Source organism: Oncorhynchus nerka, linkage group LG13 (genome assembly GCF_034236695.1).
Source record: "Oncorhynchus nerka isolate Pitt River linkage group LG13, Oner_Uvic_2.0, whole genome shotgun sequence".
In the NCBI taxonomy this organism is placed as follows: Eukaryota; Metazoa; Chordata; class Actinopteri; order Salmoniformes; family Salmonidae; genus Oncorhynchus; species Oncorhynchus nerka.
Window position 1 is genome coordinate 4,996,777 of NC_088408.1, and position 27,109 is coordinate 5,023,885.

Genomic DNA, 27,109 nt, shown 5'->3' on the forward strand with positions numbered 1-27,109 from the left:
CATATTATTATTATCATCACTGTATATTATTATTATCACTGTATATTATTATCATCACTGTATATTATTATTATCATCACTGTATATTATTATCATCACTGTATATTATTATTATTATTATCACTGTATATTATTATCATCACTGTATATTATTATCATCACTGCATATTATTATTATCATCACTGTATATTATTATTATCACTGTATATTATTATCATCACTGCATATTATTATTATCATCACTGTATATTATTATTATCATCACTGTATATTATTATCATCACTGTATATTATTATCATCACTGTATATTATTATCATCACTGCATTGTTGGGAAAGAAGGTAGGAATTCCACCGTACTGTTTCATACCTGCTGTGTACGTGGTAAATAAATGTTGAACTTGACTGTTTTCAAAGACGCCATCTTAAAGATGTAAAACATAGGCTGTGTTTGATTTCCAACAGTCATAGGAACAATGAGAGGGAAAGGACTTTACAAGTGTAATATATATACAGTACCAATCAAAAGTTTGGACACGGGAGGGATTCTTAAAGAAAAACTAACAGGTCTGTGAGAGACGGAATTCTTACTGGTTGGTAGGTGGTCAAATACTTATGTCATGCAATAAAATGCAAATTAATTACCTAAAAATCATACAATGTGATTTTCTGGATTTTTGTTTTAGATTCCGTCTCTCACAGTTGAAGTGTACCTATGATAAAAAATTACAGCCCTCTACATGCTCTGTAAGTAGGAAAACCTGCTAAATCTGCAGTGGTTCAAATACTTGTTCTCCCCACTGTATATAAAGAATTATATATCAAGAACTCAAACAGGAAATGGCATAACAAAAATGTTGACAGCTGAAGCAACCACACACATTTCTTTGATCAGTAAGTTTTCTTTTATCCATAAACCTTGTTTTTGTTCACATTTGAATCCATAAAAGGTATAGTGAGTTTTTATGCTGATTTGTGTAAATGTTAAGACAGAGGGAGCTGCACAGGACTGGACGTGTTCAGAATGGATGGCCTTGTTTTTAGGATGGCCTTGTTGTGTGGATGGCCTTGTATTTAATGGCCTTGTATTTAGGATGGCCTGTTGTGTGGATGGCCTTGTATTTAATGGCCTTGTATTTGGGATGGCCTTGTTTTCATGATGGCCTTGTATTTAGGATGGCCTTGTATTTAGGATGGCCTTGTTGTGTGGATGGCCTTGTTGTGTGGATGGCCTTGTATTTAATGGTCCTTGTATTTAGGATGGCCTTGTATTTAGGATGGCCTTGTATTTAGGATGGCCTTGTATTTAATGGCCTTGTATTTGGGATGGCCTTGTATTTAGGATGGCCTTGTATTTAGGATGGCCTTGTATTTAGGATGGCCTTGTATTTAGGATGGCCTTGTATTTAGGATGGCCTTGTATTTAATGGCCTTGTATTTAGGATGGCCTTGTATTTAGGATGGCCTTGTATTTAGGATGGCCTTGTTGTGTGGATGGCCTTGTATTTAGGATGGCCTTGTATGTTTTATTTATTTTATTTAACATTTATTTAACCAGGAAGGGATCATTGAGATTAAAATATATTTTTCAAGAGCGTCCTGGCCAAGATAGGCAGCACCAAGTCATTACAAAAAAAACGAGACAGACAACATGAAAAACTACAAGTAATCTAAGTAAACACCATTGAATTCACAAGAGTATAAAATAGCTAATTAAAAACATTGACAGGTCAGGGAATCAGCCTCAAAATCCTTCATCAGTGATTTAAAAACACCAATCGGGACAAGTTTTTCCAGTTTAAAGGTATTTGGTAAGGTGTTCCAAGACGATGGCGCAGAGTACATAAAAGCCCTTTTACCAAATTCAGTTCGGACATTTGGAAAAGTTAGCAGGATAAAGTCCAGCGAACGAAGAGAGTACCCACCACATTTCTGAACAATAAAAATGCACAAATAAAAAGGTAGTAAACCCCAAATTGCTTTGTAAATAAAAGTATACCAGTGCCTGAGCCTACGAGAGACTAGAGAAGGCCAGCCAACCCTGGTATACAAAGTGCAGTGGTGCGTAAGGGTTTTGCAGTTTAAAATAAATCTCCATGCACCATGGTAAATGAAGTCAATTGATCTCAAACACTGAGCGGAAGCATCATATATAAAATATCCCCATAGTCTAGTAAAGGCATAAATGTAGCTGATACTATCCTCCTTCTGGCTTCAAAAGAAAAACAGGCCTTATTCCTAAAATAAAATCCCAACTTCAGCTTCAATTTTTTTGTAAGTTGTTTAATATGCAATTTAAAACATAGCCGTCATAAATTAAAATTCCAAGATACTTATATGAGGTTACAGTCTCAATCTCCTTGCCCTGACAGGTAGTAATAGGTGAAAGGTTCAGAAGTCTATTTCTTGCATTAGAAAACACCATTAGTTTAGTTTTGTCAGTATTGAGGATAAGGTATGTTGAACAGTATAAAAAGCAGTTTGCATGTTCTGGAAAGCTTTTGTAAGAGACGAGGCACAACAGTAAATAACATTATCATCAGCATAAAAATGAAGTTTCGCATTTTGGACTAAATCATTTATATAAATAGTGAATAAGAGAGGACCAAGTACAGAGCCTTGGGGCACACTATTAAAGACAGACAATTTAACAGACATAAGCCCATCAAATTGAATGCACTGAGTTCTATCAGACAGATAGTTAGCAAACCATGCAACTGCATGCTCCGAAAGACCTACACTCGACAATCTCTGCCTTAGTATAGCATGATCAACTGTATCAAAAGCCTTTGTATTTGATGGCCTTGTATTTAGGATGGCCTTGTTGTGTGGGAATTATCTGGATTTACATTGAGAAATGAATATGTTTTTGTTGTAGTTTTGGTTTGGTTGAAGTGTTGTGGTATTATGTACTGTTATTAACTGGAGAGAGAGAGAGCATGCTGTTCTAGTTTAGAGAGGGATAGATCAAACTTGGCACATCATTTGGGCCACACTATTAATAAGAATGTCCATTTCGGTATCCCCCTCCCACCCCCTGTACCCCATTACTGCTTTGGACATTTGCCAAATGGTGGACGCATGGCAGCTGGACGCATGCGCAGTGTGCCGCGATCAACACAGCTCAGCTTCATTCGCTCTTCAAGAAGGGGTCTTTAAATGCCGATCGAAGTACTCAAACAAACTTTATACCAACGTTAAAATAACTAGTGAGCTTTCGTAGAGTGAACGGTCCATTGCTCCATATAGCGCTCCGACGTGCCGCTTAAATTAGTCCTATAGTTTATTTTACAGTTAAAAGTGTTGTTTTTTTCCGCTGTTGTTCTGGTATCTTCGCTGAGGCTAATGTCAGTCAGTCAGACCAACTCATGTGTTTGAACTTCTTCAGAGAACGAGTCCAGTCCCGGTGACAGCAGCAGAGCGAGCTGTGTGTTCCGCTGTTCCAACTCCTCTTCAATCTATCATCATGAGCTTGTCCAAAGAGTGAAAACGGAAATTGGAAACGAAAGTGTTTTTTTTTTAAAGTACAAACGAAGATATCTTCCCAACCCAAGGTATGTTTTGTATTATTTCATTATTTTTTTGTTGTGTGTGTGAAAATGCTTAGTCTAAATGTTGGCCAAATAGGTCTATAGAATAAATAGGGCTATAAAACAGCCCATTGAAACGACTATAACCTGCATATGTTATAATATGTTATGCAGGTGTAATTGTCTAATGTTGATATGCAGCCTTTATAAACTAAACTAAAAATCGAATAAATCCTGTTTTTATGAGCCCTTTTGCAGAGTAATCATTTTGCTATTTGTTTGACTATTTAGTCGTAATAACATGTTTTCATCTCCAATTATTAATTGACCTTTGAATAGATCAGTAGGCCTATAGGCTGCATTTAGGCGTATCTGCTGTCTATCAATGGGTAGTGTAGTAGACCTAGCTAGGCCTACTGTTCAACAATAATTAAATATTATAGCTTTGTTACACCTTAATATTTAGTAGGCCTAATTTTGAATGAGGTGTCATTAATATCTGTGCTAGATTTGGAATATACCTCTGAAATAGTTTTCCCCAAAAAACATTTTACAGTATATATTTATTATTTTAAGCCATGCATTTCTTACATCATACGGACTAATAATATAACTCTATAATTGTAATATTCCCTTTCCACTTTCACCGTTTAGAAACTTCGGCATTCGCGAGCTCCATGCAATGCGTTGCTCATGCCCTCGCAGTCGCCGGTGGCCACGAGCGCATACCGAAACAGCCTCGGTCTCTTGCGCTGTCCATCCTCGTGCCGAACGGGCCGCTTCTATCCCTCTCTTGTGCAGACCGGCGGACTCTCTCTCTCTCTCTCTGCCTCACTTGTGATCTTCACGTGTATTTTGTGTTTATATTTGTAGGAAATGAGAATAGTATCCCCTACTGCAACACGCAGGACCAGCACCATGCATGCCACGACGCGCCACTTGCTCCGTTCCAGAATGGCCCTGGCTGGCTAACGGCCTGTCCCTAACAACTAGCAACAACATGATCTGAATCTGATACCTAACGAAATTCATACAGGATCGATTACACATTGAGGACTCATAGCCAAAACGCACTTATGCACAGCTAAGCGCAGTAGGTCTATCTCTATTGTTTTGGTGAGGTTTAGGGGTGTTGTAAATGGAAGTGTTCGCCCGGACTTGTATAGCCTACGTTATTTTTAACTCACAATTGTCTTGAGGGAATATTGCTGACAAAATCCGTGACATAATTTGAATAGACATGTATTTCACATTAAAGGCTATTCAACATGGGTGTAATGGTACTGTTAATGTAGTGAAAGAATGACAAGATATCAAATAATGCTTTTAAAGGTTTGGTAACTATGCAAGTCACAGGCCTATTCGTGCCAAATATTTGACTTTTTTTACGGAACTTCTAATGTATTAATCTATTACAATTTAGTGTGGTCTACTTATTGATGTAAATATAAAACATTTGCGTTTTTATTATTATTATTTTTAAATGCACACACATTTATTTCCAGCCCGTTATTTTGTAAAAAACAGTAGCCTATAGAACCTATAGAACCACATATAGTTGTGATTGCACCAACTCCAATTGATATCGTTCCCGTTTAGACCTACTTTAACAATTACGCACCACACAGAGTCGTAAATTAGTAACTTATCTTCGGGGCCTTTGCTGGAATAGTCTGCCAATACCGCGGTAGTAAACGCCTGAAATGTCTTTCCGACAATGGTAGTAAAGCCGTGTTGACACGCTGGCACTACGGTATTTGGGGAGATGACCATGGCTCCTCTCGTGTGCCTGGACGTTTTATAAAGAATCAACCCAAACAGGAATTCCCATCACGTTTTGGAAACTCGAGAATAGCGGACCTTGTCTACAATATTAAAAAATATAAATATAAAAAAATATATATTCTGTTGTCAATAATGTACGTTTTGGATATGAAGAGGAGCGCTTTTCCCTCCACATCTGCGCTCTAGTCGAGACAACAGGATCGTGACATGTATGTAGCCTGTAGGGCCACGCGTGGCATGACTGACAGTCATGTTGATAGCGTCATGCGGGTTTGTTCAATAATTTCCTCGATTTCTTTTTTTTTTATGGGGTGAAATTACCACAATGTAGATATGAAGCCGAGTTCATTCCCCTCTCCCACCCATCTACCTTTCTCCTGCTCTCCCCTGTTACCCTACATTGTCAATACCTACACCAAGAAATATAACTCTCCCTTCAGGGAGTTTGACGGAAATGGCACTGGCAGGCCTGCACATTGATTCCTTGCACAGAATCGAGAGAGAGAGAGAGAGAGAACGAGCTCAGTTGGCCTGAGAGAAGCATTATTGTCTTGGGTTTCAGGCCAACGTTTTTCAACGCTATGAACAATTAAAAGGATGCAAGACTAAAAGACAAAGACAACAAACGAGAAGAGAAGAGAAGAAGAGTTGACGTTCGCCAGAGAACCAGAACCCAGCAGCTCTAACACGGAGTGAGACAGTCGGGGGGATTTAATGGTGCTATTATTTATATTATATTATATTATAATAGCCCGTGCTATTATTTATATTATATTATATTATAATAGCCCGTGCTATTATTTATACTTCGGCCCTCATTTTTGTTTTTTCATATTTTATTGAACAGATAGAGAGCGGATGCCAGTGGATAGATAGAGTTTTTTTTTGTCAAAAAGGGCACTCGTCGTGATGCAAACCTAGGCAGATACCGTAGACATGAGTGCAGGAGGCTATGATCACTAGACCATCCAGGCTACACACACAAGTCTCCTCTTCGTTGTTGGTGCAGTCCTCGCTGTATGAGTCACGTTACAGTTCTCACACTACTGGGAAGATGTGTAAGATGTTTTGTTGTTGCCTTCCACCTCCCTCTGTTCACTACAATAAATGGTCCTGTAAATGATTATTCAGCTTTACTTTCGGGCTAGAGACTCTAGTCACTGAGCTCTTAAGTACAGGCCATTCTACTGCCAAAATGTTTGTCTATGGAGATTACATGGTGGTGTGCTTGATTTTATACACCTGTCTGCCAAGGATGTGACTGAAATAGACAGATCCACTAATTTGAAGGGGTGTCCACATACTTTGGTGTATGTATGTGTGTATGTATATATATCACACACACACACACACGCACACACACACACACACACACACACACACACACACACACACACACACACACACACACACACACACATACACACATATATATAAATATATATATATATATATGTATTGCACACACACACACACTCACAAACACACACACACACACATACACGTATATATATTGCACACACACACACACACACACACACACACAAAGTATGTGGACACGCCTTCAAATGAGTGGATTCGGCTATTTCAGCCACACCCGTTGCTGACAGGTGTATAAAATCGAGCACACAGCCATGCAATCTCCATAGACAAACATTGGCAGTAGAATGGCCTTACAGAAGAGCTCAGGGACTTTCAACGTGGCACCGTCATAAGATGCCACCTTACCAACTAGTCCGTTTTTAACATTTCTGCCCTGCTAGAGCTGCCACGGTCAACTGTAAGTGATGTTTTTGTGAAGTGGAAACGTCTAGGAGCAACAACGGCTCAGCCGCAAAGTGGTAGGCCACACAAGCTCACAGAACGGGGCTGTCATACTATCTCTGGATGCAACGTCACCAGCAGAATTGTTCGTCGGGAGCTTCATGAAAATGGGTTTCCATGGCTGAGCAGCCGCACACAAGTCTAAGATCACCAAAAACTACTATGCTCACTGTCAAGCGTCGACTGGAGTGGTGTAGAGCTCGCCGCCATTGGACTCTGGAGCAGTGGAAACGTGTTCTCTGGAGTGATGAATCACGCTTCACCATCTTGGCAGTCCGATGGACGAATCTGGGTTTGGCGGATGCCAGGAGAACGCTACTGTCCCCAATGCATGGTGCCAACTGTAAAGTTTGGTGGAGGAGGAATAATGGTCTGGGGCTGTTTTTCATGGTTCGGACCCCTTAGTTCCAGTGAAGGGAAATCTTAATGCTACAGTATACAAAGGGAAAGGGTGATACCTAGTCATTCTAGATGCTTCCAACTTTGTGGCAACAGTTTGGGGTAGTCCTTTTCCTGTTTCAGCATGACAATGCCCCCTGTGCACAAAGCGAAGTCCATACAGAAATGGTTTGTTGAGATCGGTGTGGAAGAACTTGACTGGCCTGCACAGAGCCCTGACCTCAACCCCATAGAACACCTTTGGGATGAATTGGAACGCCGACTGTGAGCCTGAAGGTCTAATCGCCCAACATTAGTGCCACTAATCACTAATAATCTTGTGGCTGAATGGAAGCAAGTCCCCGCAGCCTTCCCAGAAGAGTGGAGGCTGTTATGGCAGCAATGTTCCAACATCTAGTGGAAAGCCTTCCCAGAAGAGTGGAGGCTGTTATAGCAGCAATGTTCCAACATCTAGTGGAACGCCTTCCCAGAAGAGTGGAGGCTGTTATAGCAGCAATGTTCCAACATCTAGTGGAAAGCCTTCCCAGAAGAGTGGAGGCTGTTATAGCAGCAATGTTCCAACATCTAGTGGAAAGCCTTCCCAGAAGAGTCGAGGCTGTTATAGCAGCAATGTTCCAACATCTAGTGGAACGCCTTCCCAGAAGAGTGGAGGCTGTTATAGCAGCAATGTTCCTACATCTAGTGGAACGCCTTCCCAGAAGAGTGGAGGCTGTTATAGCAGCAATGTTCCAACATCTAGTGGAAAGCCTTCCCAGAAGAGTGGAGGCTGTTATAGCAGCAATGTTCCAACATCTAGTGGAAAGCCTTCCCAGAAGAGTGGAGGCTGTTATAGCAGCAATGTTCCAAAATCTAGTGGAAAGCCTTCCCAGAAGAGTGGAGGCTGTTATAGCAGCAATGTTCCAACATCTAGTGGAAAGCCTTCCCAGAAGAGTGGAGGCTGTTACAGCAGTAAAGGGGGAGGGACCAACTCCATATTAAATGACCATGATTTTGAAATGAGATGGTTTACTAGCAGGTGTCCACTTACTTTTGGTCATGTAGTTTATTTATGTATGTATACTCTAGAATAACATACTGGATACTATGAAAGGATATGAGGAATTCAACACAGCATCCTTCCCCTTCTGCTGTTGCACACAGACACAGACACACATACACACACACACACACACACACACACACACACACACACACACACACACACACACACACACACACACACACACACACACACACACACACACACACACACACACACACACACACACACACACACACACACACACACACACACACACGAAAAGGAACTAAAAGATGCGTATACATTACAATGTCTCACAGACTATTATATATGGTTCTCTTTTCTCTCTCTCTCTCTCCCTCTCCCTCTCTCTCTCTCTCTCTCTCTCTCTCTCTCTCTCTCTCTCTCTCTCTCTCATCTGTCTCTCTCTCTCGCTCTCCTCTCTCTCTCCCTCTCCCTCTCCCTCTCACTCTCTCTCTCTCTCTCTCTCTCTCTCTCTCTCTCTCTCTCTGTCTCTCTCTCTCGCTCTCCTCTCTCTCTCCCTCCCTCTCTCTCTCTCTCTCTCTCTCTCTCTCTCTCTCTCTCTCTCTGTCTCTCTCTCTCTCTGTCTCTCTCCCTCTCTCTCTCTCCCTTTCTCTCCTCCCTCAGGTGTTTTAGTGGGTGTTGTCTGAAGGAGTCATGGAGCCTTCACCGGACCTCAGGGAACATACGGTGAGTTACAGTGTAACAGACAGTAAAGAGAGAGAGAGAGCCCCAGTCCCAGCTAGACCAGTATAGTCCTAGTCAGCTAGACCAGTATAGTCCCAGTCATCTAGAGCAGTATAGTCCCAGTCAGCTAGACCAGTATAGTCCCAGTCCCAGCTAGACCAGTATAGCCCCAGTCAGCTAGACCAGTATAGCCCCAGTCAGCTAGACCAGTATAGTCCAAGTCAGCTAGACCAGTATATCCCCAGTCAGCTTGACCAGTATATCCCCAGTCAGCTAGACCAGTATAGCCCCAGTCAGCTAGACCAGTATAGCCCCAATCAGCCAGACCAGTATAGCCCCAGTCAGCTAGACCAGTATAGCCCCAGTCAGCTAGACCAGTATAGTCCCAGTCAGCCAGACCAGTATAGCCCCAGTCAGCTAGACCAGTTTAGCCCCAGTCAGCTAGACCAGTATAGCCCCAGTCCCAGCTAGACCTGTGTCAGCATGGACAGTGAACAACCTATCCTAGGTGTGTCTATGTAGAGGCATCTTTCTAGCTCTATGCTAGCGACCTAGTTCATCTTGTTTAAAGATCAGGCGGTATTGTTGGGAAAATGATTTTGGCGGCGAGCGAGGGAGGGCCAACTCACATTTCAAAGACGTTAGCGAACAGAACAGGTGTAATTTCATCTCCTTAACTCGCCCTCGTTCTGACAACACAGTCTCTCTCGCTCTCTCTCTGCCCTTCCCTGCCGTGCCGTGCCAGCTCAGAGAATAACAATTGTGTAAAGTAGGCCAGAGTAGAAATATGTGTTGTTTTTCTGTTGTCTTTCAGTTCTTCTCTCAGACCTGTTCTGGTCCTATTTCGGGTTTAGATTACCTCTGTGCTCTGACACACACACACACACACACACACACACACACACACACACACACACACACACACACACACACACACACACACACACACACACACTACACGCACCAACCCTGCCTCTGCCACCCGACTAAGTATGAATGTCTATATTTCCCAACACTATATCAGCATCAGTTTATAGATGTGTGTCGTTGATCAGGTGAATATGAGGAGAGGCTCAGATATAATGTCATATATACAGAGACAAAGAGAGGAAGGAGTATGGGGGGAGATTTGTTTACAGTTTTGCAATGGTGGAAAAAGTACCCAATTGTCATACACTCTCCAACACCCTCCAACACTCTCCAACACCCTCCACCCTCCAACACTCTCCAACACCCTCCAACACGCTCCAACACTCTCCAACACCCTCCACCCTCCAACACCCTCCAACACCCTCCACCCTCCAACACCCTCCAACACCCTCCACCCTCCAACACCCTCCAACACCCTCCACCCTCCAACACCCTCCAACACTCTCCAACACTCTCCAACACTCTCCAACACCCTCCAACACTCTCCAACACCCTCCAACACTCTCCAACACTCTCCAACACTCTCCAACACCCTCCAACACCCTCCAACACTCTCCAACACTCTCCAACACTCTCCAACACCCTCCAACACCCTCCAACACTCTCCAACACCCTCCAACACTCTCCAACACTCTCCAACACTCTCCAACACTCTCCAACACTCTCCAACACTCTCCAACACTCTCCAACACTCTCCAAAACTCTCCAACACTCTCCAACACTCTCCAACAACCTCCAACACCCTCCAACACTCTCCAACACCCTCCAACACTCTCCAACACTCTCCAACACTCTCCAACACCCTCCAACACCCTCCACCCTCCAACACCCTCCAACACCCTCCACCCTCCAACACCCTCCAACACTCTCCAACACTCTCCAACACTCTCCAACACCCTCCAACACCCTCCAACACTCTCCAACACCCTCCAACACTCTCAACACTCTCCAACACCCTTCCAACACTCTCCAACACCCTCCAACACTCTCCAACACCCTCCAACACTCTCCACCCTCCACCCTCCAACACTCTCCAACACCCTCCAACACTCTCCAACACCCTCCAACACTCTCCACCCTCCACCCTCCAACACTCTCCAACACCCTCCAACACTCTCCAACACCCTCCACCCTCCAACACTCTCCAACACCCTCCACCCTCCAACACTCTCCAACACCCTCCAACACTCTCCAACACCCTCCAACACCCTCCAACACCCTCCACCCTCCAACACCCTCCACCCTCCAACACTCTCCAACACCCTCCAACACCCTCCAACACCCTCCAACACCCTCCACCCTCCAACACCCTCCACCCTCCAACACTCTCCAACACCCTCCAACACCCTCCAACACCCTCCACCCTCCAACACCCTCCACCCTCCAACACTCTCCAACACCCTCCAACACCCTCCAACACCCTCCAACACTCTCCAACACCCTCCAACACTCTCCAACACCCTCCACCCTCCAACACTCTCCAACACCCTCCAACACTCTCCAACACCCTCCAACACTCTCCAAAACCCTCCACCCTCCAACACTCTCCAACACCCTCCAACACTCTCCAACACCCTCCACCCTCCAACACTCTCCAACACCCTCCACCCTCCAACACTCTCCACCCTCCAACACCCTCCAACACTCTCCAACACCCTCCAACACTCTCCAACACCCTCCAACACTCTCCAACACCCTCCAACACTCTCCAACACCCTCCACCCTCCAACACTCTCCAACACCCTCCAATACTCTCCAACACCCTCCACCCTCCAACACTCTCCAACACCCTCCAACACGCTCCAACACTCTCCAACACCCTCCACCCTCCAACACTCTCCAACACCCTCCAACACCCTCCAACACTCTCAACACTCTCCAACACTCTCCAACACCCTCCACCCTCCAACACTCTCCAACACCCTCCAACACGCTCCAACACTCTCCAACACCCTCCACCCTCCAACACTCTCCAACACCCTCCAACACCCTCCAACACGCTCCAACACTCTCCAACACCCTCCACCCTCCAACACTCTCCAACACCCTCCAACACGCTCCAACACTCTCCAACACCCTCCACCCTCCAACACTCTCCAACACCCTCCAACACCCTCCAACACCCTCCAACACTCTCCAACACTCTCCAACACTCTCCAACACCCTCCAACACTCTCCAACACTCTCCAACACTCTCCAACACCCTCCAACACTCTCCAACACTCTCCAACACTCTCCAACACCCTCCAACACTCTCCAACACTCTCCAACACCCTCCAACACACTCCAACACTCTCCAACACCCTCCAACACCCTCCAACACCCTCCAACACTCTCCAACACTCTCCAACACCCTCCAACACACTCCAACACTCTCCAACACCCTCCAACACACTCCAACACTCTCCAACACTCTCCAACACCCTCCAACACTCTCCAACACCCTCCAACACTCTCCAACACCCTCCAACACGCTCCAACACCCTCCAACACTCTCCAACACTCTCCAACACTCTCCAACACCCTCCAACACCCTCCAACACCCTCCAACACTCTCCAACACCCTCCAACACGCTCCAACACCCTCCAACACCCTCCAACACCCTCCAACACGCTCCAACACCCTCCAACACCCTCCAACACCCTCCAACACTCTCCAACACTCTCCAACACTCTCCAACACCCTCCAACACCCTCCAACACCCTCCAACACTCTCCAACACCCTCCAACACTCTCAACACCCTCCAACACCCTCCAACACCCTCCAACACCCTCCAACACTCTCCAACACCCTCCAACACTCTCCAACACCCTCCAACACGCTCCAACACCCTCCAACACCCTCCAACACCCTCCAACACTCTCCAACACCCTCCAACACTCTCCAACACCCTCCAACACGCTCCAACACCCTCCAACACGCTCCAACACCCTCCAACACCCTCCAACACCCTCCAACACCCTCCAACACCCTCCAACACGCTCCAACACCCTCCAACACCCTCCAACACCCTCCAACACCCTCCAACACTCTCCAACACCCTCCAACACTCAGACATTATTTACAAACAAAGCATGTGTGTTCAGCGAGTCCGCCATCTCAGAGGCAGTCGAGACGACCAGGGATGTTGCGTGAATTGCATTGCATTCAAAGCGTAACGGGTACTTTTGTGTGTGTCAGGGAAAATGTATGGGGTAAAAAGTAAAAAGTAAAATCTTTAGGAATGTAGTGGAGTAAAAATGAAAGTTGTAAATAAAGTAAATAGTAAAGTAAATTACAGATTAATTAATTATCCAAAACAGTTCTGAAGTTTAAAGTGTTTCTACACCACTGCAGTGATGACATTTACATTTTAGTCATTTAGCTTTTATACAGAACAACTTACAGGAGCAGTCAGGGTTAAATGTTTTACAGGAGCAGTCAGGGTTAAGTGTTTTACAGGAGCAGTCAGGGTTAAGTGTTTTACAGGAGCAGTCAGGGTTAAGTGTTTTACAGGAGCAGTCAGGGTTAAGTGTTTTACAGGAGCAGTCAGGGTTAAATGTTTTACAGGAGCAGTCAGGGTTAAGTGTTTTACAGGAGCAGTCAGGGTTAAGTGTTTTACAGGAGCAGTCAGGGTTAAATGTTTTACAGGAGCAGTCAGGGTTAAGTGTTTTACAGGAGCAGTCAGGGTTAAGTGTTTTACAGGAGCAGTCAGGGTTAAATGTTTTACAGGAGTAGTCAGGGTTAAATGTTTTACAGGAGCAGTCAGGGTTAAATGTTTTACAGGAGCAGTCAGGGTTAAATGTTTTACAGGAGCAGTCAGGGTTAAGTGTTTTACAGGAGCAGTCAGGGTTAAATGTTTTGCTCAAGGACACATCGACAGATATTTCACCTTGTTGACTCAGGGATTCGAACCAGCAACCTTTCGGTTACTGGTCCAACGCGCTAACCGCTAGGCAACCTGCCGCCTCTACACTCTAACCTCTAGGCTACTTGCCGCCTCTACACTCTAACCGCTAGGCTACCTGCCGTCTCTACACTCTAACCTCTAGGCTACCTGCCGCCTCTACACTCTAACCTCTAGGCTACCTGCCGCCTCTACACTCTAACCGCTAGGCTACCTGCCGCCTCTACACTCTAACCTCTAGGCTACTTGCCGCCTCTACACTCTAACCGCTAGGCTACCTGCCGCCTCTACACTCTAACCTCTAGGCTACTTGCCGCCTCTACACTCTAACCGCTAGGCTACCTGCCGCCTCTACACTCTAACCACTAGGCTACTTGCCGCCTCTACACTCTAACCGCTAGGCTACCTGCCGCCTCTACACTCTAACCACTAGGCTACTTGCCGCCTCTACACTCTAACCGCTAGGCTACCTGCCGCCTCTACACTCTAACCACTAGGCTACTTGCCGCCTCTACACTCTAACCGCTAGGCTACCTGCCGCCTCTACACTCTAACCAAAACAAAATCAAATCAAATTTTATTTGTCACATACACATGGTTAGCAGATGTTAATGCGAGTGTAGCGAAATGCTTGTGCTTCTAGTTCCGACAATGCAGTGATAACCAACAAATAATCTAACTAACAATTCCAAAACTACTGTCTTATACACAGTGTAAGGGGATAAAGAATATGTACATAAGGATATATGAATGAGTGATGGTACAGAGCAGCATACAGTAGATGGTATCGAGTACAGTATATACATATGAGATGAGTAATGTAGGGTATATAAACATAAAGTGGCATAGTTGAAGTGGCTAGTGATACATGTATTACATAAAGATGCAGTAGATGATATAGAGTACAGTATATGCATATACATATGAGATGAGTAAAATAGGGTATGTAAACATTATATTAAGTAGCATTGTTTAAAGTGGCTAGTGATATATTTTTACATCAATTTCCATCAATTTCCATTATTAAAGTGGCTGGAGTTGAGTCAGTGTGTTGGCAGCAGCCACTCAATGTTAGTGGTGGCTGTTTAACAGTCTGATGGCCTTGAGATAGAAGCTGTTTTTCAGTCTCTAGGTCCCTGTTTTGATGCACCTGTACTGACCTCGCCTTCTGGATGATAGTGGGGTGAACAGGCAGTGGCTCGGGTGGTTGTTGTCCTTGGTGATCTTTATTACCTTCCTGTGACATCGGGTGGTGTAGGTGTCCTGGAGGGCAGGTAGTTTGCCCCCGGTGATGCGTTGTGCAGACCTTACTACCCTCTGGGGAGCCTTAAGGTTGTGGGCGGAGCAGTTGCCGTACCAGGCGGTGATACAGCTCGACAGGATGCTCTCGATTGTGCATCTGTAGAAGTTTGTGAGTGCTTTTGGTGACAAGCCGAATTTCTTCAGCCTCCTGAGGTTGAAGAGGCGCTGCTGCGCCTTCTTCACGATGCTGTCAGTGTGAGTGGACCAATTCAGTTTGTCTGTGATGTGTACGCCGAGGAACTTAAAACTTGCTACCCTCTCCACTTCTGTTCCATCGATGTGGATAGGGGGGTGTACCCTCTGCTGTTTCCTGAAGTCCACAATCATCTACTTTATTTTGTTGACGTTGAGTGTGATGCTATTTTCCTGAAACCACACTCCGAGGGCCCTCACCTCCTCCCTGTAGGCCGTCTTGTTGTTGTTGGTAATCAAGCCTACCACTGTAGTGTCGTCCGCAAACTTGATGATTGAGTTGAAGGTGTGCATGGCCATGCAGTCATGGGTGAACAGGGAGTACAGGAGAGGGATCAGAACACACCCTTGTGGGGCCCCAGTGTTGAGGATCAGCGGGGTGGAGATGTTGTTACCTACCCTCACCACCTGGGGGCGGCCCATCAGGAAGTCCAGTACCCAGTTGCACAGGGCGGGGTCGAGACCCAGGGTCTCGAGCTTGATGACGAGCTTGGAGGGTACTATGGTGTTAAATGCTGAGCTGTAGTCGATGAACAGCATTCTCACATAGGTATTCCTCTTGTCTAGGTGGGTTAGGGCAGTGTGCAGTGTGGTTGAGATTGCATCGTCTGTGGACCTATTTGGGTGGTAAGCAAATTGGAGTGGGTCTAGGGTGTCAGGTAGGGTGGAGGTGATATGGTCCTTGACTAGTCTCTCAAAGCACTTCATGATGACGGAAGTGAGTGCTACGGGGCGGTAGTCGTTTAGCTCAGTTACCTTAGCTTTCTTGGGAACAGGAACAATGGTGGCCCTCTTGAAGCATGTGGGAACAGCAGACTGGGATAAGGATTGATTGAATATGTCCGTAAACACACCAGCAAGCTGGTCTGCGCATGCTCTGAGGACGCGGTTGGGATGCCGTCTGGGCCTGCAGCCTTGCGAGGGTTAACACGTTTAAATGTTTTACTCACATCGGCTGCAGTGAAGGGGAGTCCGCAGGTTTTGGTTGCGGGGCGTGTCAGTGGCACTGTATTGTCCTCAAAGTGGGCAAAAAAGTTATTTAGTCTGCCTGGGAGCAAGACATCCTGGTCCGTGACTGGGCTGGTTTTCTTCTTGTAGTCCGTGATTGACTGTAGACCCTGCCACATGCGTCTTGTGTCTGAGCTGTTGAATTGAGATTCTACTTTGTCTCTGTACTGACGCTTAGCTTGTTTGATTGCTTTGCGGAGGGAATAGTTACACTGTTTGTATTCGGTCATGTTTCCAGTCACGTTGTCCTGATTAAAAGCAGTGGTTCGCGCTTTCAGTTTCACGTGAATGCTGCCATCAATCCACAGTTTCTGGTTTGGGAATGTTTTAATCATTACTACCTGCCGCCTCCACACTCTAACCGCTAGACTACCTGCCGCCTCTACACTCTAACCGCTAGACTACCTGCCGCCTCTACACTCTAACCGCTAGACTACCTGCCGCCTACACACTCTAACCGCTAGACTACCTGCCGCCTCTACACTCTAACCGCTAGACTACCTGCCGCCTCTACACTCTAACCGCTAGACTACCTGCCGCCTCTATACTCTAACTGCTAGACTACCTGCCGCCTCTACACTCTAACCGCTAGACTACCTGCCGCCTCCACACTCTAACCGCTAGACTACCTGCCGCCTCTACACTCTAACCGCTAGACTACCTGCCGCCTCTACACTCTAACCGCTAGACTACCTGCCGCCTCTACACTCTAACCGCTAGACTACCTGCCGCCTCTACACTCTAACCGCTAGACTACCTGCCGCCTCTACACTCTAACCGCTAGACTACCTGCCGCCTCTACACTCTAACCTCTAGACTACCTGCCGCCTCTACACTCTAACCGCTAGACTACCTGCCTCCTCTACACTCTAACCACTAGACCACCTGCCGCCTCCACACTCTAACCGCTAGACTACCTGCCGCCTCTACACTCTAACCGCTAGACTACCTGCCGCCTCTACACTCTAACCGCTAGACTACCTGCCGCCTCTACACTCTAACCGCTAGACTACCTGCCGCCTCTACACTCTAACCGCTAGGCTACCTGCCGCATAGTTACTGGTATTTAGAGTACAGTCATTTTAGAGAACGCAATTTGTAACTTAATTGAACTTAACTTAATTAACTCTACTGAATCCCCTACATAAAAGGTGCATGTCTTTCCTTACCTACAATACCCCTCCAATACCCCTCCTCTACCCCTCCTCTACCCCTCCTCTACCCCTTCACCCCTCCTCTACCCCTCTACCCCTCCTCTACCCCTCCTCTACCCCTCCTCTACCCCTTCACCCTCCTCTACCCCTTCACCCCTCCTCTACCCCTCCTCTACCCCTTCACCCCTCCTCTACCCCTTCACCCCTCCTCTACCCCTTCACCCCTCCTCTACCCCTCCTCTACCCCTCCTCTACCCCTTCACCCCTCCTCTACCCCTTCACCCCTCCTCTACCCCTTCACCCCTCCTCTACCCCTTCTCCCCTCCACCCCTCCTCTACCCCTTCACCCCTCCTCTACCCCTCCACCCCTCCTCTACCCCTCTACCCCTCCTCTACCCCTCCACCCCTCCTCTACCCCTTCACCCCTACTTAACCCCTTGACCCCTCCTCCCCTCCCCTCCTCTCTGTTTGCCCACCTGGTCAGGGTCTACTGTCTGAGGTTTCCAGGGAGCAGTAGAAGGACCACGAGACAGAAAGGTAGAGAGAAAAGACTATCAGTCAAAGGAAGGAGGAGACACAAGGCAACTTAATGCGACAAGAGTTTACATTTTTCCAAATTTTATGCAGAAAGGCTGAGGGGCACACAGAGACACAGAGACACAGAGACAGAGAGACAGAGAGAGAGAGACAGACAGAGAGACAGCTTGGGAAACAGAAAGACAGAGACAGAGAGACAGAGAGACACAGAGACAGAGAGACAGAGAGACACAGAGACAGAGAGACAGAGAGACACAGAGACAGAGAGACAGAGAGACACAGAGAGAGAGAGACAGAGAGACACAGAGACACAGAGAGAGAGAGACAGAGAGACACACAGACAGAGAGACACACAGACAGAGAGACAGACAGACAGAGAGACACAGAGACAGAGAGACAGAGAGACACAGAGAGAGAGAGACAGAGAGACACAGAGACAGAGAGACAGAGACAGACAGAGAGACAGAGAGACAGAGACAGACAGAGAGACAGCTTGGGAAACAGAAAGACAGAGACAGAGAGACAGAGACAGACAGAGAGACAGCTTGGGAAACAGAAAGACAGAGACAGAACTTGAGAAACAGAAAGACAGACAGAACTTGGGAAACAGAAAGACAGAGACAGAAAGACAGAGACAGAACTTGGGAAACAGAAAGACAGAGACAGAGTTCAGACAGTGAAACAGTGACACAGAGACACAGAGACACAGAGACAGAGAGACAGCTTGGGAAACAGAAAGACAGAGACAGAAAGACAGAGACAGAAAGACAGAGACAGATAGACAGAGACAGAAAGACAGAGACAGAAAGACAGAGACAGCTTGGGAAACAGAAAGACAGAGAGAGAACTTGAGAAACAGAAAGACAGAGACAGAAAGACAGAGACAGAACTTGAGAAACAGAAAGACAGTGACAGAAAGACAGAGACAGAAAGACAGTGACAGAAAGACAGAGACAGAACTTGAGAAACAGAAAGACAGAGACAGAAAGACAGAGACAGAAAGACAGTGACAGAAAGACAGAGACAGAACTTGAGAAACAGAAAGACAGAGACAGAACTTGAGAAACAGAAAGACAGAGACAGAACTTGGGAAACAGAAAGACAGAGACAGAAAGACAGAGACAGAGTTCAGACAGTGAAACAGTGTCGGCTAGAGAGAGAAGGAGGGAGAGATAGAGAAGGAGGGAGAGTGGGAGAGTGGGAGAAGGGGAGAGAAAGAGAGAGAGAGAGAGAGACAGAGAGAGAGAGAGAGCGAGAGACAGAGAGAGAGAGAGAGAGAGAGAGACAGAGAGACAGAGAGACAGAGAGAGAGAGAGAGAGAGAGACAGAGAGACAGAGAGACAGAGAGAGAGAGAGAGAGAGACAGAGAGACAGAGAGACAGAGAGAGAGAGAGAGAGAGAGAGAGAGAGAGAGAGAGAGAGACAGAGAGAGAGAGAGAGAGACAGAGAGACAGAGAGAGAGAGAGACAGAGAGACAGAGAGAGGAGAGAGAGAGAGAGAGAGACAGAGAGACAGAGCTTGGCAAACAGAAAGACAGAGACTGAGAGACAGAGACAGACAGAGAGACAGCTTGGGAAACAGAAAGACAGAGACAGAAAGACAGAGAAAGAACTTGAGAAACAGAAAGACAGAGACAGAACTTGGGAAACAGAAAGACAGAGACAGAAAGACAGAGACAGAGTTCAGACAGTGAAACAGTGTCGGCTAGAGAGAGAAGGAGGGAGAGATAGAGAAGGAGGGAGAGTGGGAGAGTGGGAGAAGGGGAGAGAAAGAGAGAGAGAGAGAGAGACAGAGAGAGAGAGAGAGACAGAGAGAGAGAGAGCGAGAGAGAGAGAGACAGAGAGAGAGAGAGAGACAGAGAGACAGAGAGAGAGAGAGAGACAGAGAGACAGAGAGAAAAAAAAAAGAAAGACCTGGTTGGCTGCTCCAGAAAAGGAGGGAGGAAAGAGTGAGAGAGTGGAGGAGATGGAGGTGTGAGGCAGGGTTTTAATGTGGAGGAGAGAGAGTGGAGGAGATGGAGGTGTGAGGCAGGGTTTTAATGTGGAGGAGAGAGAGTGGAGGAGATGGAGGTGTGAGGCAGGGTTTTAATGTGGAGGAGAGAGAGTGGAGGAGGTGGAGGTGTGAGGCAGGGTGTTTAAAGTGGAGGAGAGAGAGTGGAGGAGGTGGAGGTGTGAGGCAGGGTTTTTAAAGTGGAGGAGAGAGAGTGGAGGAGGTGGAGGTGTGAGGCAGGGTGTTTAAAGTGGAGGAGAGAGTGGCGGAGGTGTGAGGCCGGGTTTTAATGTGGAGGAGAGAGAGTGGAGGAGGTGTGAGGCAGGGTTTTAATGTGGAGGAGAGAGAGTGGAGGAGGTGTGAGGCAGGGTGTTTAAAGTGGAGGAGAGAGAGTGGAGGAGGTGGAGGTGTGAGGCAGGGTTTTTAAAGTGGAGGAGAGAGAGTGGAGGAGGTGTGAGGCAGGGTTTTTAAAGTGGAGGAGAGAGAGTGGAGGAGGTGGAGGTGTGAGGCAGGGTTTTTAAAGTGGAGGAGAGAGAGTGGAGGAGGTGTGAGGCAGGGTTTTTAAAGTGGAGGAGAGAGAGTGGAGGAGGTGTGAGGCAGGGTTTTAATGTGGAGGAGAGAGAGTGGAGGAGGTGTGAGGCCGGGTTTTTAAAGTGGAGGAGAGAGTGGAGGAGATGGAGGTGTGAGGCAGGGTTTTTAAAGTGGAGGAGAGAGAGTGGAGGAGATGGAGGTGTGAGGCAGGGTTTTTAAAGTGGAGGAGAGAGAGTGAAAGGAGGTAAAGAGGAATGAAAAGGAACAAATTGTATTTTAGCCAGCGTTGCCTTTTCCTCTGGTGCTGAGGGAGAGAGCTGAGTTTAGCAAGTGTGTGTGTGTGTGCGTGTGTGTGTGTGTGTGTATGTATGTGTGTGTGTGTGTGTGTGTGTGTGTGTGTGTGTGTGTGTGTGTGTGCGTGCGTGCGTGCGTGCGTGCGTGCGTGCGTGCGTGCGTGTGTGTGTGTGTGTGTGTGACCACAGACCAGGCCAGAGGAGGAAGGAGGTCAGGTTTCACCCCTCAAACACACACACATTCTGCAGCTAAATAGGAGGGTTGGGGCTCTGATTGCCAAGGTTGGGTTGGCGTTGCGGATAAACTCTCCAAATCTGCCCGACGACACCACACTACTCACCCAGGCTGCTAGGAGGAGGGGGGCTGGGGGCTGCTGGGAGCTGCTGGCTGCTGGGGGGCTGGGGGCTGCTGGGAGCTGCTGGCTGCTGGGGGGCTGGGGGCTGCTGGGAGCTGCTGGGAGCTGCTGGCTGCTGGGGGGCTGGGGGCTGCTGGGAGCTGCTGGCTGCTGGGGGCTGCTGGGGGGGCTGCTGGGGTCTGCTGGGAGCTTGGGGGGGGCTGGGGGCTGCTGGGGGGTGTTAAGCTGAAGAGAGAGCTAATTAGAAGAGGGAGCTAGTTAGAGCTTACCTGAAGAGAGAGCTAGTTAGAAGAGAGAGCTAGTTAGAAGAGAGAGCTAGTTAGAAGAAAGAGCTAGTTAGAAGAGAGAGCTAGTTAGAAGAGAGAGCTAGTTAGAGCTTACCTGAAGAGGGAGCTAGTTAGAAGAGAAAGCTAGTTAGAGCTTACCTGAAGAGGGAGCTAGTTAGAGCTTACCTGAAGAGAGAGCTAGTTAGAAGAGAGACCTAGTTAGAGAATACCTGAAGAGAGAGCTAGTTAGAGCTTACCTGAAGAGAGAGCTAGTTAGAAGAGAGAGCTAGTTAGAAGAGAGAGCTAGTTAGTAGAGAGAGCTAGTTAGAAGAGAGAGCTAGTTAGAGCTTACCTGAAGAGAAAGCTAGTTAGAAGAGAGAGCTAGTTAGAAGAGAGAGCTAGTTAGAAGAGAGAGCTAGTTAGAGCTTACCTGTAGAGGGAGCTAGTTAGAGCTTACCTGTCGAGAGAGCTAGTTAGAGCTTACCTGTAGAGGAAGCTAGTTAGAAGAGGGAGCTAGTTAGAGCTTACCTGTAGAGGGAGCTAGTTAGAGCTTACCTGTAGAGAGAGCTAGTTAGAGCTTACCTGTAGAGGGAGCTATTTAGAAGAGGGAGCTAGTTAGAGCTTACCTGTAGAGGGAGCTAGTTAGAGCTTACCTGTAGAGAGAGCTAGTTAGAGCTTACCTGTAGAGGGAGCTAGTTAGAAGAGGGAGCTAGTTAGAGCTTACCTGTAGAGGGAGCTAGTTAGAGCTTACCTGTAGAGAGAGCTAGTTAGAGCTTACCTGTAGAGAGAGCTAGTTAGAGCTTACCTGTAGAGGGAGCTAGTTAGAGCTTACCTGTAGAGAGAGCTAGTTAGAGCTTACCTGTAGAGAGAGCTAGTTAGAGCTTACCTGTAGAGAGAGCTAGTTAGAGCTTACCTGTAGAGAGAGCTAGTTAGAGCTTACCTGTAGAGAGAGCTAGTTAGAGCTTACCTGTAGAGAGAGCTAGTTAGAGCTTACCTGTAGAGGGAGCTAGTTAGAAGAGGGAGCTAGTTAGAGCTTACCTGTAGAGGGAGCTAGTTAGAGCTTACCTGTAGAGAGAGCTAGTTAGAGCTTACCTGTAGAGAGAGCTAGTTAGAGCTTACCTGTAGAGAGAGCTAGTTAGAGCTTACCTGTAGAGGGAGCTAGTTAGAAGAGGGAGCTAGTTAGGGCTTACAGTCCCAGGTAGGGGATAACTAATTATCAGCTAGATCAGAAAAGCAGCAGTAGTCCAGACCTCGCCAGGTAATATTTTAATATCCCTTCATTAGATTATATTCTTAAATTCTTGTTTTATTTCTATACACACAGCAACTAAAGTCATGAAAACGCAGTTTATGTACTACACACTGAAAAGCATAGACGTACTACTCTCTGTGGAATAGAAGAAACGATACCATATCAGCTCTATACGCTGTAGTTCTATATCAGTTCTATATCAGCTCTATACGCTGTAGTTCTATATCAGCTCTATACGCTGTAGTTCTATATCAGTTCTATACGCTGTAGTTCTATATCAGTTCTATACGCTGTAGTTCTATATCAGTTCTATATCAGCTCTATACGCTGTAGTTCTATATCAGCTCTATATCAGCTCTATACGCTGTAGTTCTATATCAGCTCTATACGCTGTAGTTCGATATCAGTTCTATACGCTGTAGTTCTATATCAGCTCTATATCAGCTCTATACGCTGTAGTTCTATATCAGTTCTATACGCTGTAGTTCTATATCAGTTCTATACGCTGTAGTTCTATATCAGTTCTATACGCTGTAGTTCTATATCAGCTCTATATGCTGTAGTTCTATATCAGCTCTATACGCTGTAGTTCTATATCAGTTCTATATCAGCTCTATACGCTGTAGTTCTATATCAGCTCTATATACGCTGTAGTTCTATATCAGCTCTATACGCTGTAGTTCTATATCAGCTCTATATCAGCTCTATACACTGTAGTTCTATAGCAGCTCTATACGCTATAGTTCTATATCAGTTCTATACACTGTAGTTCTATAGCAGCTCTATACGCTATAGTTCTATATCAGTTCTATATCAGCTCTATACACTGTAGTTCTATAGCAGCTCTATACGCTATAGTTCTATATCAGTTCTTTATCAGCTCTATACGCTATAGTTCTATATCAGTTCTATACACTGTAGTTCTATAGCAGCTCTATACGCTATAGTTCTATATCAGTTCTATATCAGCTCTAAACTCTGTAGTTCTATATCAGCTCTATACGCTGTAGTTCTATATCAGCTCTATACGCTGTAGTTCTATATCAGCTCTATACGCTGTAGTTCTATATCAGCTCTATACGCTGTAGTTCTATATCAGCTCTATATGCTGTAGTTCTATATCAGCTCTATACGCTGTAGTTCTATATCAGCTCTATATGCTGTAGTTCTATATCAGTTCTATATCAGCTCTATACGCTGTAGTTCTATATCAGTTCTATATCAGCTCTATACGCTGTAGTTCTATATCAGCTCAATACGCTGTAGTTCTATATCAGTTCTATATCAGTTCTATACGCTGTAGGTCTATATCAGCTCTAAATCAGCTCTATACGCTGTAGTTCTATATCAGTTCTATATCAGCTCTATACGCTGTAGTTCTATATCAGCTCTATACGCTTTAGTTCTATATCAGCTCTATACTCTGTAGTTCTATATCAGCTCTATACGCTGTAGCTCTATATCAGCTCTATACGCTGTAGTTCTATATCAGTTCTATACACTGTAGTTCTATATCAGCTCTATACGCTTTAGTTCTATATCAGTTCTATACGCTGTAGTTCTATATCAGCTCTATACGCTGTAGCTCTATATCAGCTCTATACGCTGTAGTTCTATATCAGCTCTATATACGCTGTAGTTCTATATCAGCTCTATACGCTGTAGTTCTATATCAGCTCTATATCAGCTCTATACACTGTAGTTCTATAGCAGCTCTATACGCTATAGTTCTATATCAGTTCTATACACTGTAGTTCTATAGCAGCTCTATACGCTATTGTTCTATATCAGTTCTATATCAGCTCTATACACTGTAGTTCTATAGCAGCTCTATACGCTATAGTTCTATATCAGTTCTTTATCAGCTCTATACGCTATAGTTCTATATCAGTTCTATACACTGTAGTTCTATAGCAGCTCTATACGCTATAGTTCTATATCAGTTCTATATCAGCTCTAAACTCTGTAGTTCTATATCAGCTCTATACGCTGTAGTTCTATATCAGCTCTATACGCTGTAGTTCTATATCAGCTCTATACGCTGTAGTTCTATATCAGCTCTATACGCTGTAGTTCTATATCAGCTCTATACGCTGTAGTTCTATATCAGCTCTATATGCTGTAGTTCTATATCAGCTCTATACGCTGTAGTTCTATATCAGCTCTATACGCTGTAGTTCTATATCAGTTCTATATCAGCTCTATACGCTGTAGTTCTATATCAGCTCAATACGCTGTAGTTCTATATCAGTTCTATATCAGTTCTATACGCTGTAGGTCTATATCAGCTCTAAATCAGCTCTATACGCTGTAGTTCTATATCAGTTCTATATCAGCTCTATACGCTGTAGTTCTATATCAGCTCTATACGCTTTAGTTCTATATCAGCTCTATACTCTGTAGTTCTATATCAGCTCTATACGCTGTAGCTCTATATCAGCTCTATACGCTGTAGTTCTATATCAGTTCTATACGCTGTAGTTCTATATCAGCTCTATACGCTTTAGTTCTATATCAGTTCTATACGCTGTAGTTCTATATCAGCTCTATACGCTGTAGCTCTATATCAGCTCTATACGCTGTAGTTCTATATCAGTTCTATACGCTGTAGTTCTATATCAGCTCTATACGCTTTAGTTCTATATCAGTTCTATACGCTGTAGTTCTATATCAGCTCTATACGCTGTAGCTCTATATCAGTTCTATACGCTGTAGTTCTATATCTGTTCTATATCAGCTCTATACGCTGTAGTTCTATATCAGTTCTATACGCTGTAGTTCTATATAAGTTCTATATCAGCTCTATACGCTGTAGTTCTATATCAGCTCTATACGCTGTAGTTCTATATGAGCTCTATACTCTGTAGTTCTATATCAGCTCTATACGCTGTAGTTCTATATCAGCTCTATACGCTGTAGTTCTATATCAGTTCTATACGCTGTAGTTCTATATCATCTCTATACGCTGTAGTTCTATATCAGTTCTATATAAGTTCTATATCAGCTCTATACGCTGTAGTTCTATATCAGCTCTATACGCTGTAGTTCTATATCAGCTCTATATACGCTGTAGTTCTATATCAGCTCTATATCAGCTCTATACGCTGTAGTTCTATATCAGCACTATATCAGCTCTATACGCTGTAGTTCTATATCAGCTCTATATCAGTTCTATATCAGCTCTATATCAGCTCTATACGCTGTAGTTCTATATCAGCTCTATACGCTGTAGTTCTATATCAGCTCTATACGCTGTAGTTCTATATCAGCTCTATACGCTGTAGTTCTATATCAGTTCTATATCAGCTCTATACGCTGTAGTTCTATATCAGCTCTAAATCAGCTCTATACGCTGTAGGTCTATATCAGCTCTATACGCTGTAGTGCTATATCAGTTCTATATCATCTCTATACGCTGTAGTTCTATATCAGCTCTATATCAGCTCTATACGCTGTAGTTCTATATCAGCACTATATCAGCTCTATACGCTGTAGTTCTATATCAGCTCTATATCAGTTCTATATCAGCTCTATATCAGCTCTATACGCTGTAGTTCTATATCAGCTCTATACGCTGTAGTTCTATATCAGCTCTATACGCTGTAGTTCTATATCAGCTCTATACGCTGTAGTTCTATATCAGTTCTATATCAGCTCTATACGCTGTAGTTCTATATCAGCTCTAAATCAGCTCTATACGCTGTAGGTCTATATCAGCTCTATACGCTGTAGTGCTATATCAGTTCTATATCATCTCTATACGCTGTAGTTCTATATCAGCTCTAAATCAGCTCTATACGCTGTAGTTCTATATCAGTTCTATATCAGTTCTATACGCTGTAGTTCTATATCAGCTCTAAATCAGCTCTATACGCTGTAGTTCTATATCAGTTCTATATCAGTTCTATACGCTGTAGTTCTATATCAGCTCTATACGCTGTAGTTCTATATCAGTTCTATATCAGCCTTATACGCTGTAGTTCTATATCAGTTCTATATCAGCTCTATATCAGTTCTATATCAGCTCTATACGCTGTAGTTCTATATCAGCTCTATACGCTGTAGTTCTATATCAGTTCTATATCAGGTCTATATCAGTTCTATATCAGCTCTATACGCTGTAGTTCTATATCAGTTCTATATC

At 45.1% G+C, this 27,109-nt stretch overlaps 1 protein-coding gene across 2 annotated transcripts in view; it reads left to right on the forward strand.

Annotated features, from left to right (window-relative positions):
* Window positions 1-3,114: 3,114 nt before the first annotated feature.
* Window positions 3,115-27,109, forward strand: part of LOC135574657 (eyes absent homolog 4-like) — a 166,862-nt gene continuing 142,867 nt past the window's right edge. For both annotated transcript variants that reach the window (XM_065026133.1, XM_065026132.1), the window contains exons 1-2: window positions 3,115-3,554; window positions 9,208-9,270. In XM_065026133.1, coding sequence (XP_064882205.1) covers window positions 9,238-9,270 — 33 coding nt within the window. In that variant the 5' untranslated portion in view covers window positions 3,115-3,554; window positions 9,208-9,237. The remainder of the gene's footprint in view (window positions 3,555-9,207; window positions 9,271-27,109) is intronic.